Raw genomic sequence first — 17,385 nt, 5'->3', positions numbered from 1 at the left:
AAATAGGGTTTTCAAAAAAATTGTAATGCTATTTTTTGAGAGTTGCAGTCTTAACAAAAATTAAGACTAGAGGCCAGGTGTGGTGGTACCTACTTAGAGTCTCAACTGTAAGGGAGGCTGAGGCATGGGGATCACTTGAGCCCCAGGACTGAGGTCAACCCTGGCAATATGTTGAGATGCTCCTGCCTCAAGCAAACAAACACAATCCACGAGGAGGCTGAAGGCAAAGCTTTGGAATTTAAGATGGTATCAGAATTGCTCCTACCATAGAGAAAGCAAAGACTGGAGCTCTCAGGTGGATTGAGAAAACTTGGAAATGTAATGCTGAAGCCAAGCATAGTGGCGCACACCTGTAATCCTGAGTCTTGAGGAGACTCCGGGAAGGAGGGCCAGCCTGGACTACAGGAAACACAGGTGAGGAGACAGCCTATGGCCAGTCAGTGAGTGTGGTGCGAGCACAGGCTGCCTCTTTTTGGGCTTTCTCACCACCTTGTCTCCTCAGCCTTTTCCTCTAAGCTGCAGAATCCATCCTGTCTCTCCCCCACTTGGCCCTCTGCTTCCCTTCCAGCTCCAGACTCATCCCCGCCCCCCTCCCCGCCCCGCCCCTCCCGCAGTCACAGTTCCAACCCTTCCGGCTCTGGACCCCCGCCCCGCCCCCGCCAGCAGCAGTTGCAGTTCCACGTAAAGTCTTGTCTTTCATTTCACCCATCAATCATTTAGAGCCCCCTGCTCTCTGCCAGTTCATTCATTCGTTCAGCGATGTCTTCAGTGCTTGGTAGGCGTCCATCGAGGTGTTACGTATGGATGTAGATCAAAACTGCAGGGGGATGGAAGAGCTCACAAGGCAGGGGTTCTTTTTCTGTATGAAGCTACGATTCTGGCTTCCTAATTATTGCCTTTGACTGTGTATATATTCAACTTTTTTTTTTTTCCTATTTCTTTTGGTAATGGGAAAGAACACAGTTCCAGAAAGAACAGCAAATGGGAGCGCTGGCCTGGGCTTTGGATGTTGCAATGTCTCTTCTGGCCTGGGACAACTCTGCAGCATGCATACCAACAATTCCTCTTCTGACCACCATGTTTATCACACTTGAATACTTGTGCAATGTTTTGTTTTCAAACATGCTCCATATGTCCCTCTCCCACTGTCCCCTTCCCATGAGCCCATCTGGCAGTCCACCCTTGCTCCGTCCTCCATCTTACTAAATATGGGTTTCTCAGCCGACTTGTCATTTTTGATGACTAAATATCTGAAGACACTGTCTCATCCCTCATCAATCAAAAATATCTTTTGCGTGTGGGGGGTAGGAATGTGAACTAAAAAAAAACAGGGTCTATATTATATTTACTAATGTCCTGTTCCTACAGCCTGAAATGTCTTGGAAGATGCTAGGTCAACCTTAGCAGCAGACAGAACTCCACTTCTACAAGCAGGAATGCATACACAGGGAGCTGAGATAAATTATGCAGATGCTTCCAGTTTCCTGGGAAACTGTCGGTTCGGGTGGGGTAGGAGAAAATAGGGAGTTCAAGCCATGGAAACAAAAGAGAGAGGGAGAAGACACCCTCAAACTGCAGCTTATAAGCATTTCAAAAGTAATTTGGTTTTTTTGTTTTGTTTTGTTTTTGAGACAGCGCCTTACTAAGTAGCCCAGGCTAACCTTGAAATCACCAAGATCTGCCTGTCTCTGCTTCCCAAGTGCTAAGGTCACTAGTGTGCGCCAGCCACCACGCCTGGTCTTTAAATCCTAAGGGCGAAGTCTATGGCTAGGTTAAAAGAACAGTTTAAAAAGAAAGAACCTAAGTGTTGTGGCCCTTGCAAGAGCAGGGACAGAAACATGGGGGATTAAGAGGAGGCCTGGGCTCTATAAAAAACAAAAACCAAGAAATTATTTTAGACTCTTTAGAAGCTTTAAATGGTGTATCACTGAGCAAGTAATGCTGCCTTGTCAGAGTTCTCTCTTGCCAGGGAAGTCATTGTCATAGATGGTTCTCTGGCTTTCTTGCTTTAAGGTTTATTTTTATTTATTTACTTTTTAAAATTTTTTTGATTTTTTTGAGACAGGGTTCCTCTGTGTAGTCCTGACTGTCCTGGAACTCACTTTGTAGACCAGGCTGGCCTTGAACTCATAGAGATCCGCCTGCCTCTGCTCCCGAGTGTTGGGATTAAAGGCATGCACCACTACTGCCTGGCGAATTTAAGTATTTAAGTGGTACACAGTTCCCATCTGTCCAGCAGTATCACCACTGAGCACACGTGGTTAGTGCTATGAATGTAGGCTATGCATCAGGCTTCTGAGACAGGTACTGTAAAGGGAAGGCAGTAGACAGTTGGCAAGGACTTAGTTAGTGCATGCAAGGCCCAGGGTTTGATCTCCCATGCTACAAGGGAAAAAGACTTGAATAAAAAATATGAAATATTAATATTTTAAACACTCTCTTACAATGATTCTTTACATTTTCCTTCCTTCATTCATTTTAGTTTTTCAAGACAGAGTTTCTCTGTAGCTTTGGAGCCTGTCCTGGAAATCACTCTCTGGACCATGCTGGCCTTGAACTCACAGAGATCTGCCTGTTTCTGCCTCCCAAATGCTGGGATTAAAGGCGTCTGCCACCTCGCTGATGTTGTATTTTTATATGTGCATTGATGTCTTGCCTGCATGTATGTCTGTGTGAGGGAATAGGATTCTCCAGAACCGGAGTTACAGTTGTGGGTACTGGGAATTGAACCCAGGTCCTGTGGAAGAGCAGCCAGTGCTCTTAACAATTGAACCATCTCTCCAGCCCAAAATATTAATATTTTAATTATTGTAATTTTATGGATATTAGGCTGGTAATATTAACTGTATCTATTTCTCCTTAAAATTTAAAATTAGGCAAATGCTTCAAATTAGGTTTTAAATGAGATACACGGGACTGAGTTGTTCTAGACAGTTCCAGAGCAAAGTTCAGGAACTTGTAGAAGTGTGAAGAAAACTTCCTTTTACTTACTAGGAGAGAGGGCATGGGAACAAGAGAGTAAGAAACCCAAGTCAGGCAGTGGCGGCACATGCCTTTAATGCAGGCAGAGGTAGGTGGATCTCTGAGTTTGAGGCCAGCCTGGTCTAGAGAGCAAGTTCTAGGACAGGCAGGATAACACAGAGAAACCCTGTCTGGGGGAAAAAAAAACATAAGGCAAAAGCAGGGAGTTTTCTTTTTGGAACAAAGGGCTTAGGCTGGACCTCTTTATCAGTATGCAGGGGCAGGATGTGAGCTGAATTCGACAAACATCCACCGAACACCTGCAAGGAAAGACCGCTGAGAGGGGGGTACAGAGATGAGTCTAACCTGCCTCTGTCTGGAAGACGCTCACCATGTGCTATGTTCCATGCTGTCGAGCATTTTCGGGCTCACACGAGACTCCACATTTACTGGAAGATGAATTTAGGCCTCTAGCTCCAGCTGTCAAGTGACAGGGACATGGGGAAGCCTGTTAAGGTCCTCAGGACTGGACAGCAAGTGCTCCCAGCTGCTGACTCTCCAGCCTTTACAACAATTAAAAATCACCCTGGTCTGGTGGTGCAGGTCTGTAATCCCAGCACTTGGGAAGTGATGGCAGGAGGAGCAGGAGTTCAAGTCCAACCTGGGCTACACGAAGCCCTATGTCAAACAAGTGGCTAGGATAGCAGAATACTGGCCTACCATGTTTGAAGTCCTAGGTTCAACACCCAGCACTACATAAACTGAGCACAGTATGCCTGTAATCTCAGCACTCTGGGATCATCCTTGGTTGCATAGAGAATTCCAGGCCAGGCTGGGACACATGAGATCATGCCTCACCTCTAAAACAGAACAGACCAGCAAGTATTTTCAGCAGGTAAAGTTATGACCACCAACCTCATGACCTGAGTTCAGTTTCCCCAACCCATGGGGTGGAAGGAGAGAAATAACCCTCGTAAATTGTCCTTTGGCTTCAATGAGTAATAAGTAATAAACAGAATTAACAACCGAGTATAGAACTGAAGAGGTAGTTCAGCAGTTCGGAAACACTGACTCTTCTTCCAAAGGGTCCTGTTTCCATGCTTAGCGGCTTGCTCTGTTACTGCAGTTCCAGGGCATCTGAACCTTCCTCTGTGGGCTCAGACATCACGCAGGCAAAACACCATTTGTATTTTTAAAAATTAAAACAAAAATTAGCCAGGCGGTGGTGGTGCACGCCTTTAATCCCAGCACTTGGGAGGCAGAGGCTGGTGGATCTCAGTGAATTCAAGGCCAGCCTGGTCTACAAAGTGAGCTCCAGGACAGCCAGAGCTACACAGAGAAACCCTGTCTCAGGGGAAAAAAAAGTTAAAGCCAGGAGTGATGGCACATACCTTTCTTTACTCCCAGCACTCAAGAGGCAGAGGCAGAGGCAGGTGGATTTCTGAGTTTGCGGCCTGCCTGGTCTACACAGCTATTTTCAGGACAGTCAGGGTGACACAGAGGGTTATTTGTGTGTGTAGGTCAGAGGACATTTTGTGGGAGTCGGTTCTTTACTTCCACTTCGTGGGTCCTGGGGATTGAACTTAGGCCATCAGCGTTCTGGGGCAAGCACCTTTTCCTACTTAACCATCCTCCCTCTCCTCTCACTTTGGAGACAAAGGTACACTATTATACCCAGGTTTTTCTTTTCTTTTTTCTTTTCTTTTCCTTTCTTTTCTTTTCTTTTCTTTTCTTTTCTTTTCTTTTCAAGACAGAGTCTTTGGGTCAGCAACCAGGAGCACTGGTTGCTCTTCCTGGGTGCTGGGTTGGAGTTCTAGTACCCACATGGTGGCTTACAACCTTCTGTAGCCCGGGTCCCTCCTGGGACCTAACGCCATCTGGCCTCCTTGAGCATCAGGTCCACACATGGTGTACAGATCCACAAGGACAAACTGTCTACACATGAAGCACTTCACCAACTGTGTTGCTTGGGATCACAGGTGGGCACTGCCTTGTCTAGTCCAGGTGGTGGTAGGGAAGCCCAAGGCTTCCTGCTTGCTAGGCAAACACTGTAATAATTGGTGCCTGCCATCTTTGTTTCTGCTATATTGGCCTGAACTTCTGGCTCCAGACGAGCTTCTTTCTGTCTCAGCCTCCCAAGTAGCCGAGATGTCAGGCACCCAACACTGTGGCTCAGGAACATAATTTATTAAAGGATGTTACACCCACTTGGAAACAGTCTGAAGTCTAGTGAGTCAGAAGCTTTAACAAAGGGTGAGAGGAGTTAATTAGGAAAAAGTACACCTCAAAGGCCTTTTTACTTCCTTCTGCAGGGACTAGGGAGTTCCCCCTGCTGATAAGGTCTCAGGTATTCCAGGCTCCTCTCTGACTGCTGCGTCAGGATGACCTTGAGTTTACTGTATTCAGTCGAGGGAAACAAAGGTGTGCCATGGGTGCACAGGTGCCTGGGAAGACCGGAAGAGGGTACAGGATCTCCTGGAACTGGGGTTACCACCATGGGTGCTGTCAGACAAACATGGGTCCTCTGGAAGAGCAGCCTGTGTTAATGCTAGCCATCTCCCGAGGTGGAGGTGTGCCCTTGAGTTTGTGATCACCTCCTCAGTCCTGGGATTCAGGCAGTGCAGGAAAAGGGGTCCAGGGCTTCCCGCATGCCAGGCAAGCCCTCTACCACCTACGCCGCATCACTGGCCCTCCATGAATTCTTTGTACAAGCGTTTTGCTTGCATGAATGTGTACCATACCCATGCTCGTTGTTCACAGAGGCTGGCAGAGGACACTGGGTCCTCTGGAAGAGCAGCAGGTGCTTTCAAGAGCTGAGCTGGCACCCCATCTCTGGACTCCTTTACTTTTGAAACAGATGCAGAGAATCTGAGAATCGACTGCTACATTCGGAAAGGATTATGCAGGCATCCCTCCTCAGAAATCCTTGTCCACATCTTCACAGGATCAACAGCTAATTATGCCAGGTTTCATGAGAACCCTAGAACGGAGATACCCCAATCCTCCTGGTCTTTGAAAGCAGGACAGGAACCTGCAAGTGGAATTCGCTGTCACCCATTCTCCAGCACAAGAGAATACACAAATTAAACCTCTCCTGCTGAAGCCTGAGGCTCCTCGAGTGGTGGTGTTGTGGTCACATGCCACTTATTCTGAATGCCTATTCGGCCAACTTCAATAAGCAATAAGTCATTTACTAAAACATGTAAACGACCTCAGCACCAAAGCAGCCAAGTGGAAAACTGCCTTCACCACACACTCCAGAAGATGCTGCCTTTGGTTTTGGCAGAGGCAGCTGGGAAAAGCCCTCACTCTGCCTTGGAAATACATCTGGGCTCCTGGCTGCAGCTGTGATCTAGGAGAAGACAGCAACACCCGGTACCAACTTTTCTCCTTATATAGAAAGACCATCCATCCAGGAATCACCACCCTCAGCCTCACAGGGAGGAGCCAGGGACAGACAGGAGAGGGGAAGTTTTAGTTTCCTGTGACTCAAAGCTCTACTCACAGTGGCATCTTTTCATCAAATGCTACACAAGTGAAGGCTAATGTGCTTACGGGAAAGCCCAGAGGACATTGGCTCAAAGTCACGGTCTCTCACGGAATTCACTGACGTACTGGGTTATCTGGACAGTGAACTCTGGGGACCCTCTGGTTTCTGCTTCCCTAGTGCTAGGGTCCAGATGTGGACGCTGGGGAATCCACTCAGGGCCTCATGCTTGTGTGACAAGCATTTGACCCACCCAGCCATCTCCCCAGCCGCACACCCAGGCCTCCAAAAGGACAGTAGCTCCAAACTGGACAGCTGCAGTACCCACTCAGCACATGCTGTTGGCTGCACACACATGGACCCTTAGAGATAATGTTCTAGGGGCAAAAGCAGACCCAACACTAGAAAACAGACAAATGAATTGTAAGTTAAGTACCCTTCCTTTTGTTGGTGGCTCTAGAGATTGAATCTACAGCTTTGCGCATGCTAGGTTCTACTATGAACCGTGTCATGGTCCAGAGGACCCTCAGGAAATCAGACTATAGCGAGGAAGAGATGACCCCAGTTGGTACATCCACTGACCTTGCGTCTTCTACACAGCCCCACACATCCCCTACTATTATTCTCTCAAACTGGGGGTCTCATTTAGGCCAGGTTGGCCTTCAACCCCTGGTCCTTCTGCCTTTCCCTCCAAAGGGCTGGGATTACAGGGCATGCCACCACACACTGGCATGCTTCACCCACTCTGGGTATCTGCTGCCAAGTTTTCTGATTGGCACACACCTTTAGTCCCAGCACTCAGAAGGCAGAGACAAGTGGATCTCTGTGAGTTCGAGGCCAGCCTGGTCTACAGAGTGAGTTCCAGGACAGGATCTAAAGATACAGAGGAACCCTGCCTTGAAAAACCCAAACCAAAACAAAAATCACTGAGGAGTACCACCATATTCTGCCCTCTTCCCTCTAAAGTGTGGCTAACAACATGCCATGAGGAAATTAAAAGAACCATTCAAGGTGTGAGAGCATTCTGAAAATGAAGAACGGTACATAGCTTTAATCCTAGGTCTCGGGAGGCAGAGGCAAGCAGATCTCAGTAAATTACAGACCAGCCAGGGCCACAAAGTGAGACCTTGCTCCAAAATTGGGGGAAAAAAAAGGCCTATATAAATACGAATTGTTTGATAATCATTGTTACCAACCCGAGCACTCTGGGAATCTGAGCAGGCAGGAAGGCTAGGGAGGGAAAGCCCTGACTTCCGAGGCAGAGGCCTTGGTTTTCTGCTGTCTTCCTTTCTCCACCAACTCAGCGATCACAAGATGCAGCTTGAACTTTTGCACTGATTTCTACATAACAGGGTGCGTAAGCAGGGCAGTGCCAAGGCCTACAAGGCTACTTCCTCGTCCGTGCCCTCACCACCCACAAACTGCCGAACCTCCTGTTCTTAATGCCCTCCTGGGTTGCAGTAAGGATTAAATGATTAAGTACAATACACTCGAAAAGACACTGAAAAGTGTTCGGTACAAAGCAAGCAATCATTATTAGTTACAGCAACTCCCTGCTTCCTGGTTCAGGGTGTAGCAGAGAGGTCCCTGGGAGCCGTCAGACTGCGGAGTGTAAAGTGCCACGTGGCCTGGCAGAGGGAAGGGGCCATGCAACGGACAAAACAGGTCCTTGGGGAGAGCACTGCCACACTATGGGCGACTCTGCTGGAGGCCCAAGCGGGCTTACTCTCCAGCTGGGAGGGAAGGGGCTGCGGGAGGGGCTGTATCACTTTATTTTTGGCCTTTTTGGAAAGTGACTGGGTCAGGCAGTGGTGGAGTACATTCTTAATCTCACCACTAGGGGGCTAGAGGCAGGTGGATCTCTGTGAGTTCGAGGCCAGGCCTGGTCTACAGAGTGAGTTCCAGGACACCCAAGGCTATTCAAAGCTCAAAAAAAGAAAAAAAAAGGTGACTGGGTTGAGAATAGCATTCCCTGGGGACATGGTCAGCAAGCCGGGTCAGGCTGAGGAGCCATTGTGCGGTTCTTTGTCCCCACACATGGTGGGGAGGTGAGGACAACAACAATCTAACCTCCAGGGAAAATCATGGTCACCCCTTTTCCAAATGCCTAACTGGCCTTACTACCTCAAAACATTTTTCTTTTTGATCTGAAACAGCCTAGAACACAATTAAGCAACGCTGACCAGCTGGGTCAGTCCAAAGAGGCCCACAGGAAAAGACTGTAAATGTCACATTGGGTTAGTGGGGGAGGGAAGAATGGCTACAGAGGCCTCCAGAAAACCATCAACTGTCTCTTGGCATAGATGGCTGAGAGGTCCAGGAGGCTAGAGCCCCTCAGAATTCTGGAATGTGGTTTCCAGGGCAAATAAGGGCTGGTTTGTAGAAATGGTGCTGGAACGTGTCCAGGCACTTCCTGTCTGTCCTTTGAGTCACTTGGAAATGGCTAACAAATAGGTTGGACACCTGGCTTCAAATGGAGAAGGGGATTTCCATACAGACCCTGAACCGTAAAATTCTCTTCCTTCCCGAAGCAATTGAGATCAGCACTGAAATGTATCCTAAAGACTCCAGTGTCCTACAGTGGCTCAGGGCGAAGTTGAAGCAAATGCTAGACTCAAGGAGACGGCTCTGCACCTGTGAAAAATGCTGGTTGAGAGGACTAGATGTCCAGGTTTGAGAGCCACTCGCTGGTGGGTCTGGATAACGAACATCCAAAGCTGCATTTCTGTCTGTTCCTAGGTTAGCCAGCCACGTGCAAACTGAGCATCCTCACTGGATTTGGGTTAGCCCCCGGACTGGAAAATTTAAGCTCAGCTCGGAAGTGAATCCTGGCGGAGAGCAGGGGCCATCTAAAAACACCTCCCTTTTATTTTAGTATTAACACCCACAACAGAAATCTGTGCAGGTCAAAGAACGAGGACAGTTGGCACCTGTCTATCAAGCCCTGTGCAGTTCTCAAGGCCGAGGAGGCAGGCTGGTAGAGCTGGCTTCTGAGAGGTCTTTTCCCAGAACAGGTTAAATATGCAAATGCACACTGGTGGGTATCTGCTGCAATTCCTGGCCGCACCTCCAAGGCAAACATATTACCTCAGGTGGACTCTTGGCCCTGCAGGGAAGGGACTGGAACCCAAGCCCCTGTCAATCAAGCAGAGGACTCCTAAAATTGCCGGACTAGCACACGTAGACTACAGGCCCTCTTTTGGGTTGTCTGAGAATAAAGGCAGGGGTGTTTTCAGACACAATAGATCCCTGTAGCACATCATGCCATAAAATATGGCAGAATGGCAGAGGAGGTTGGCTAGTATGAGAGATAGGAAATTGGCCTTAAAAAATGGTCCTAAATTCTTACTAGATTAATTCTTAGCTGCACATTCAAGGTAACAGTTCAAGCCAGGTAATGTGTTACCTAACTATGATCGGAAAAGTCCACAGGCTGAGGCAGACCAATCTCATACGCTACACTACCGCCAGCACAAGCACAGGAACCAAGTTATTCATGAAGAAAATGAGTAGCTTTTTGTGTCTATTAAAAAAGATCAGGCTGGGTGTAGTGGTGCACGCCTTTAAGCCCAGCACTTTGAATTTGAGGCCAGCCTGGTCTGCAGAGTTACAGGACAGCCAGGGGTACCCAGAGAAGCCCTGCCTTGAAACAAGCAAAACAAGGGCTGGAGAGATGGCTCAGAGGTTAAGAGCACTGCCTGTTCTTCCAGAGGTCCTGAGTTCAATTCCCAGCAACCACATGGTGGCTCACAACCATCTGTAATGAGATCTGGTGTCCTCTTCTGGCCTGCAGGCATGGAGGTTGAACACTGTGTACATAATAGAACATTAAAAAAAAAAAAAAGGAACAAGCAAAACAAAAAGCTCTGACATGCCATCAAATCTTTATTTTAAGCAGGTTCACCTAGTAAGCCATACTAGATAACCTGGATTTAGTTTATTCTAAGGTTCTGAGAGCTGTTGTTTCCATTTCAAACTCTTTCTGACGTTTACTTAAGCTGCAGCGTGTCTGTGGAGGTTCAAGGATAACTTGCAGGCGCTGGTTCTCCTTCCACCATGTGGGTGGGTAGACTCAGCAGTAAGCACCTTTATCCGCTCAGCCAATATGCAGGCCTTTTTTCTACCTTCTAGTAAATTCTTTTACTTTCAAAACCCCTCCCTACTCCCTTCCCTTCTTTTTCTTTCATTATTTTTTTTTTCAAGATAGGATTTAACTGTGTGGCCTTGGCTGTCCTGGAACTCACTCTATACATCAGGCTGACCCCGAGCTCACAGAGATCTGCCTGCTTCTTGAGTGCTGGGATTGAAAGCACATGCCCCCACTGCCAAGATTTCTCCTTTTTGAGTTAGGGTCTTACTGGCATCAATTGCAAGACTGCAAAGCCTCAGATTCCCTGGCGCTGAGATCACAGGGACGAGTCACCAAGTCTGCTTATTAATTTTGCTGTTTTCTCTTGATACATTATCATGTTGTCCTGGCTGTCCTAGGGCTATGTAGGTCAGGATGGCTTCAAACTTGGCAAAATCCCAAGTGCTGGGATCAAAGGTGAGTCACCATGACTAGCCTAATTTGAACTTTTTTTTTTTTTTTCCAACACAGGGTTTCTCTGTGTTGCTTTAGAGCCTTTCTTGAAACTAGTTCTTGTAGACCAGTCTGGCCTTGAACTCACAGAGATCTGTTTTTGTCTGCCTCCCCGAGTACCAGGATTAAAAGTATGCACCACCCCTGCCCAGCTCTCCCCCACCCCCACCGTGTTAACAGTCCTGGCTGTCCTGGAACTCACTTGAAGAGTGGACTAGTCTGATCTTGAACTCACTAAGATCCACCTTCCTTTGCCTCTCAAGGGCTGGGATTAAAGGTGTGTGCCACCACTGCCCGGCTCTAATTTAAACTTTTAAAAATACTTTTCTGGGCTTTGTGACAGAGGTGCCCAGCACCAAGACTGAAGACCCGAGGTTGATTCCTGAGACTTGTGCAGTAGGAAGAGAGAACCGATACCCATAAGTTGTCTCTAATTTTCATGAACTCACTGTGGTATGTGTACACTCACACATACAAAAATAAAGTGCTGTTTGCAATAATAAACACTTGAGGCTGGAATGAAGTTCAGTGGTATCATGTATGTGAGTGAAGTTTACAAGTATCATGTATGTAGCAAGTCAAGGGTCCATCCCCAGCACTGGAAAGGAGACACACACAGACACACACAACTTCCAAAACATGGTACCCCTCAAAGCAAAGTAAGACCTGTTTGGTCAAATACACTTTTTCACTTACTATAAAAGCCTGTCTAAGATGACACAGGCTCTGAGAGAGTGCTCAGCAGTGCCAGAAGTCTAGGTTTTAATTCAGAGGACCCACAGACAAGTTTCTGGTCGAGTGAATACATTATGACATCTCTGCATGTGTATAAGGTAATCTTTGATAATTCAAAAACTGAAGACAAGAGCTGGAAAGCTGCTAGAGGCCGCGGGTTCAGTTCCTGACACCCACTGAGTAGCTTACAATCACCTGTGATTCCAGCTCCAGGGCATGCAATGCCCTCTTTTGACATTGTAACACATGCTCACAATGCATTAATTAAAAATAATAAAATCTTCTTGATGATAAGGTCATTTTATTGATGACCAGTCTATAAATCTGGAGCTAAGGTCAGGTGTGGTAGTCCTAGCACTTGGGAGTTTGAGGCTAGCCTGGTCTACACAGTACCAAGACAGTCGGGACTACACAGAAAAACCCTGCCTCCAAACAAATGGACAAGCAAAGGAACAAAACAAAAACTGAAGCTCAGGGACACTTACAGCAGGCAGCTTACTCAGCTTACCACAGTGCTTGTGCTCGACGGGGCGGCTGAGTGCCTGTCAACAGCAGTCTCCTACTGTCCTATGCCACAGCCCACAGAGCATGCTGGGGACACTCACTACAGGATGTACTCCATACCTAAAAGGCACGAAAATGCCATTTGCATTCTTAACTTTTGTCTAAATTGTTAGGAGCCTGTGGGACTAGGCCAGTAGTTCTCAACTTTCCTAATGCTGTGACCCTTTAATACAATTCTTCATGTTGTGGTGATCCCCAACAACAAAACTACTTCATTGCTTCTTCATAACTGTAATTTTGCTACTGTTATGAATTGTAATGTAAATATTTTTGGAGACAGAGGTTTGTCAAACCCACAGGTTGAGAACTACTGCACTAGGTGCCCATTATCCAAGTAAATGAAAACATCCTTTTATAGAGGTCTGTCATTCAGGGTATGCATACATGCAGAGTCCAGAAAGCCATGGAAGTCAGGCCTGATGCCTCCCATTGTCACGGTAGTGCTTGTGGGTATAGACTGCGGCTGGGTCATTTAGCTGGGATGCAGTCAGGAAATAGAGTCGGAGTGCCCAAGCCGTCTCACGTTCCAGGACTATGAAGTTAGCACACTTGCAAGTCTTCTGGGCTCCTACTGGCTCCAATTAAGTAGTAATGTATTTTGAGGCATGTAGCTGTATCTATGTTAGTGGTTAATGGAACCAGGCAACCACTGGACAGAAGGGTTATCACACTGTTCCAGCTGGGATCCAGGACACATGAACAGGGTATGGGATTTGATTAGTCTCCTAGACTTTGGGCTTAGGAAATAGTTTTTCTTTCTCTAATATTCTACCCTGAATCAAGTTCATAAATAAATCCCAAAGATTTAATATAATACAAATATAGTTCATACTCAGCCTCCTTTTTCTTCAAGTAAACACAAAATAAAATAGTGAAGGAGATGAAACAACAGGAACCCAGCATGGGGATTCTGATGTTAGCTAGCCAAGACTATGTAAATTATATTGGTCTAAACCCAGCACTTTTGAGTTCAAGACTAGCCTGGACTACATAGTGAGACCTTCCCTCAAATAAACAAATAAGTAAGTAAATAAATACATAAATAAATAAATACATAAATAAATAAATAATCCATCTGTTAATTTGGGTACTGCTTTTCAAGTTTGGTCAGTCCTTGAAAAAACCAAAACCAAAAAACCCCAACCAAGCAAAAATCAAACAGTCAACCAAAAACAAAGTTAAGTAACAACCTTTCCAAAATCCACGAGGCAAGATCACTTTTCATTTTATTTATTTAGTTTTGATTCCCTAGTTAGTTTTCTCTCGATACTGCTGCAGTATCTTGGCATAAAGGCTTCAAGTGTCACTAGATGTAAGGACCATATTATTGACTGTAAACCACGATGCTGGGTTATGTTTGAATGAAAACATTTGATGTGGATGATCAGATGAAAGATACCAAAATGTCAGACAGCCCATCGACTGCTGTTGCCATGAGATTCAACAGTCAACATCAGTCTGATAAGCTACCCGACAAGGTGGTACAGCCATGCAGATGTCACGACGGCTGGCAAGCAAGAGGTGCCCAGGCAGGACTTAAAGCAAAGCAAGCATCTCTGGCCTGCCGAGGCTTAACGCCAATTCTAGGAAAGAAAGTGGTTTATTTTCCTACCAAGCAAAACAAAATGAATAGGGTCAATCAGAAAAATGTCAAAGGAAAATCACATTAAGAATAAAACACAAAACACACAGAAGTAAACTTTCACCTGTTAGTGTTCGATACAAACAGCTAAAACGAACAGGGACATGAAAAAGTGGTCCTCACTAGTGTCCTTTGTCTATACATCACGACTCCCTTTTTCTAATATAAAGCAAGAGATTCCCATGCTAGGTGAACCTCACTCTCTGGGTCCAGCCTAACAAGATATCTTGGTGGTGGCTCTTTGAGGCAATCAATTAAAGCTTAGGCAATTCTAGCTTTAAGTATATTTGGCAAGGCTGCAACTCACTTGGTAGAAGTGAAAAAGAAGCAAAAAACCATAGCACTAAAGAAAACGGACACAATTTCGGAATGATCAAAGATGTCTTTATAAAGTTTTTCACGACTTCATTCTAAATATACAGAATAAAAAATAGTGTACTCATTTGTGAGACACCAACCAGATTTTCCTTATACCTGTCTCAAAATTTAAAGATCAATTTCCCCAGAGGGTGTGCAATGCATCATAAAATGGCCTTTTTTGAGGGTGGGAAAGGAAGGCATATTAAATTGTTCCATGATAGACATGCAAAACTGCTATCCAATATATATAACTTATATACATTTGATGACTTAGAAAAAAACAATCATTTGTGACAAGCCTAAAAAGCCTGTCATATTTAACGTACTTTAGAACGTTTAGCGTGGCAGGAGTTCTCCAATTGTACCAAGTGGGCCCTTTGAAAGAACAGAAGGGCAATTGTTGTTGAGTCTGCAGCATAGCATCGCATCCACCCTAAGGAAATACAACGTGGACTGGACAGAGGGTGGAGACCTTACCTTAACACATAAGGAAAAGTGTGTCAGTGTCAAATACGGACTAAACTGCTTCAGGAAGAATGTTTTAAAAATCAATACAAGCTGGAAAAGGGGATCTTCCTTCCTGGTTAAAGCTCTCCCAGTGTGAAGCAGGACCCCTCCATGCTAACTTATGGAGAAAAAAACTTTCTCTGCTTATTTAGTTTTCTCCTCTGAGTTCAAGCGCTGCTGGACTCGTTTGGCGTAACTTTGTGCCATGGAGTTAATGATAGACAGGATAAAGTAACACACCATGACCACGACCAGCTTCTCAAACATCCAGGACAACCAGTTTTCTCCCTGCAGGAGAGAAAGCAGAACAATTCAAGAAAAAGGCTTTCCACCGCTCAACAGCCAGAAGGATATTACTTACAATACTTCAAGAGAAATGATGAGAACTTGAGGGTTGCCTAGACAACCCAAACAATTAGATACCATTCTCTAGGTATCCGGACATTTACACTTGGCCACCCTGAGTTCACTCTGCTGGATGCACAGCTAATGCTAACTTGTATAGTTGGGGGGGGGGGGTGGTGGAGGATGGGCTATTCTTTTATACTGGATCCCGGGAACAGTGGTTTGGTTAGAGTCTACTCTCTACAGCTGCCTTGCAGATCTTGCTGGGAAGGGGGAAAAAACCTCAAGCTTTGTTTTAAGTTAGAGCTGATTTTAAAACATAAATGGGACAACTACAGCAAGAGTCTAAAGTCATCGAAAACAACTGCTCTCCTCCCGGCTTCTTGGTTCAGGTTGCTCCTTACTTATCCTGGCTGGTTCTTTGCTCGCTGCCTCAGAACTGCTGACAAAAGGCCAGGCTTAGTTTATTCAAGTTAGAAGGTCAGCTGTGGTAAGAGGCTTGCTTTATTTGAAAAAGTAAAAAGAAGAAAGCAAACAGTGGCTTTCTCACAGAAGAAATGAAAAAGGATATTCATGTTCATGTTACCTAATACTTGGTGATGGTAAAATTTATAACGTTTTTACCCGATCTGGAAGTGTATGTAATAACTCAATTAAGATCAAGACAAGACTGTACACAACAGAACCACTGTCTTCCATTACCCTAGTTCTTGTTTCTGAAAACACCCGAGAGACACAAAGACACATTCCCCAGTGGAGAATACACAGTGCCCCAACTCCTGCTAATACACTGACAAACAGCCTCACTCACTCTGTCTAGAAACCGGGAGAGAAGGGAATCTAATTTGAGTCTGAAGCTGCTGAGTAGGGAAAGCCAGAAGAGGGTCCTTACCTGTGGGCTGCCCACTTCAGTTCGGTGGTGGAGCTTCTGCCGCTGCGCCTCCAGGTACTCCTGAAAAGGTTTCTGCAGAGACGGACCTATGCCGGGGACAGCACTGGAAGCAGGTACCGAAGCACAAAAAAAGACACATTTGGGAAGAAAAGCAAGAGAAATGTTAAAGAAAATCCATTTACCCCCCCCCCAGACTTAAAAAAAAAAAGCAGTGACTGCATAAAAAGAACAAACTACGACAAGTAGAGCAGAAACAATCCCCTGAAAGCGTGGCTAGTGGATAAAAATCCTCCTTCAAACAACTTCAAATAACATTAACATATCTGGGAGAAACTCGGAATGCAAGCCCAGAGCCACAGCGAGTGAGCGCAGTGGAGACTGCACACTGGTGTGGCACAAAGAATAAAATGAATGACTTCTGAGAAGTCCCACATTTATCACCACTAGTTCCTGTAAGAACTGGTTTAAACCGATTAATAAGGAAATGACTTATGCTTGTGTCATCTCTAGTTAAAAAAGAAACTGCCCTCCCTCCCTCTGACTGTCCCATCTTCTGGGGGGGTGGGGGTGGTGTAGTGAGTGTGTGTGGGGGTGGGAGGTGCTTTCTCAATCTAAGTCCTTATTAGGACAATCCCTGCGTCATCCTTATCCAAAAAGAATGCATTAGCACATTCGGAAGGCACCTCCCCCTCCCCAGAAGTCAGTGATTAACAAAGGAACAAAGAAGGAAGTACGGACCTTGACTCATTTCACGGCTTATGATGGATGTTTGCACAGAAACTTCTGTACGTTACTAAACAGCCTGTTCCAAGATGTCTGGATAGCTCTCTCTGATAAGGCTCTGGACCAAGCAAGCTCCCCAGAGTCCGTGGAGCCAGAGCTGTAAAACCGGTCTGGCAACTGAAGCTCCCAGGCTCCCAAGTCTCTTTTTTCTTTTGATAGCTAACAGGCTTTTTAAAATGGGACTGTGGAGGCAGTTTTGAAAAAGTAAACATCCTTATTTCCTGTACCCTTTACTTTCTCATCTGTCTTATTTGCTAACAGGCAAACAAGCCTATATTTTCTCTAGAGCCAGCGAGAGTAGGGAAGGCACACGTGTGCAGTGCCCAGTGCTACTGGGAGGAGTACTGACTCCAATGAACTCTTTTTTTTTCTGGAACAATTAAGCTGCTGTTTACAAGAGCAGAAGAACAGAAAAAACTTTTCTTTCTTTCCTTCTTTCTCCTTTCTTTTTCTTTCTTTCTTTCTTTCTTTCTTTCTTTCTTTCTTTTTCTTTTTTTTTTTTTACAGTAACAGCTTCCCAGCTGCTG

The 17,385-nt window shown here is 45.7% G+C and overlaps 1 protein-coding gene across 1 annotated transcript in view; it reads right to left on the bottom strand.

The window, feature by feature from the left end:
- Positions 1–14,333: 14,333 nt before the first annotated feature.
- Positions 14,334–17,385, bottom strand: part of Vmp1 (vacuole membrane protein 1) — a 99,282-nt gene continuing 96,230 nt past the window's right edge. Inside the window, 2 exon segments of the mRNA XM_042054831.1 lie at positions 14,334–15,126; positions 16,076–16,178. Coding sequence (XP_041910765.1) covers positions 14,983–15,126; positions 16,076–16,178 — 247 coding nt within the window. The 3' untranslated portion in view covers positions 14,334–14,982.

Source organism: Arvicola amphibius, chromosome 4, assembly GCF_903992535.2.
Source record: "Arvicola amphibius chromosome 4, mArvAmp1.2, whole genome shotgun sequence".
NCBI lineage: Eukaryota > Metazoa > Chordata > Mammalia > Rodentia > Cricetidae > Arvicola > Arvicola amphibius.
Note: the sequence above shows the minus strand (reverse complement) of the source record. Positions and strands in the feature narration are given on the sequence as shown.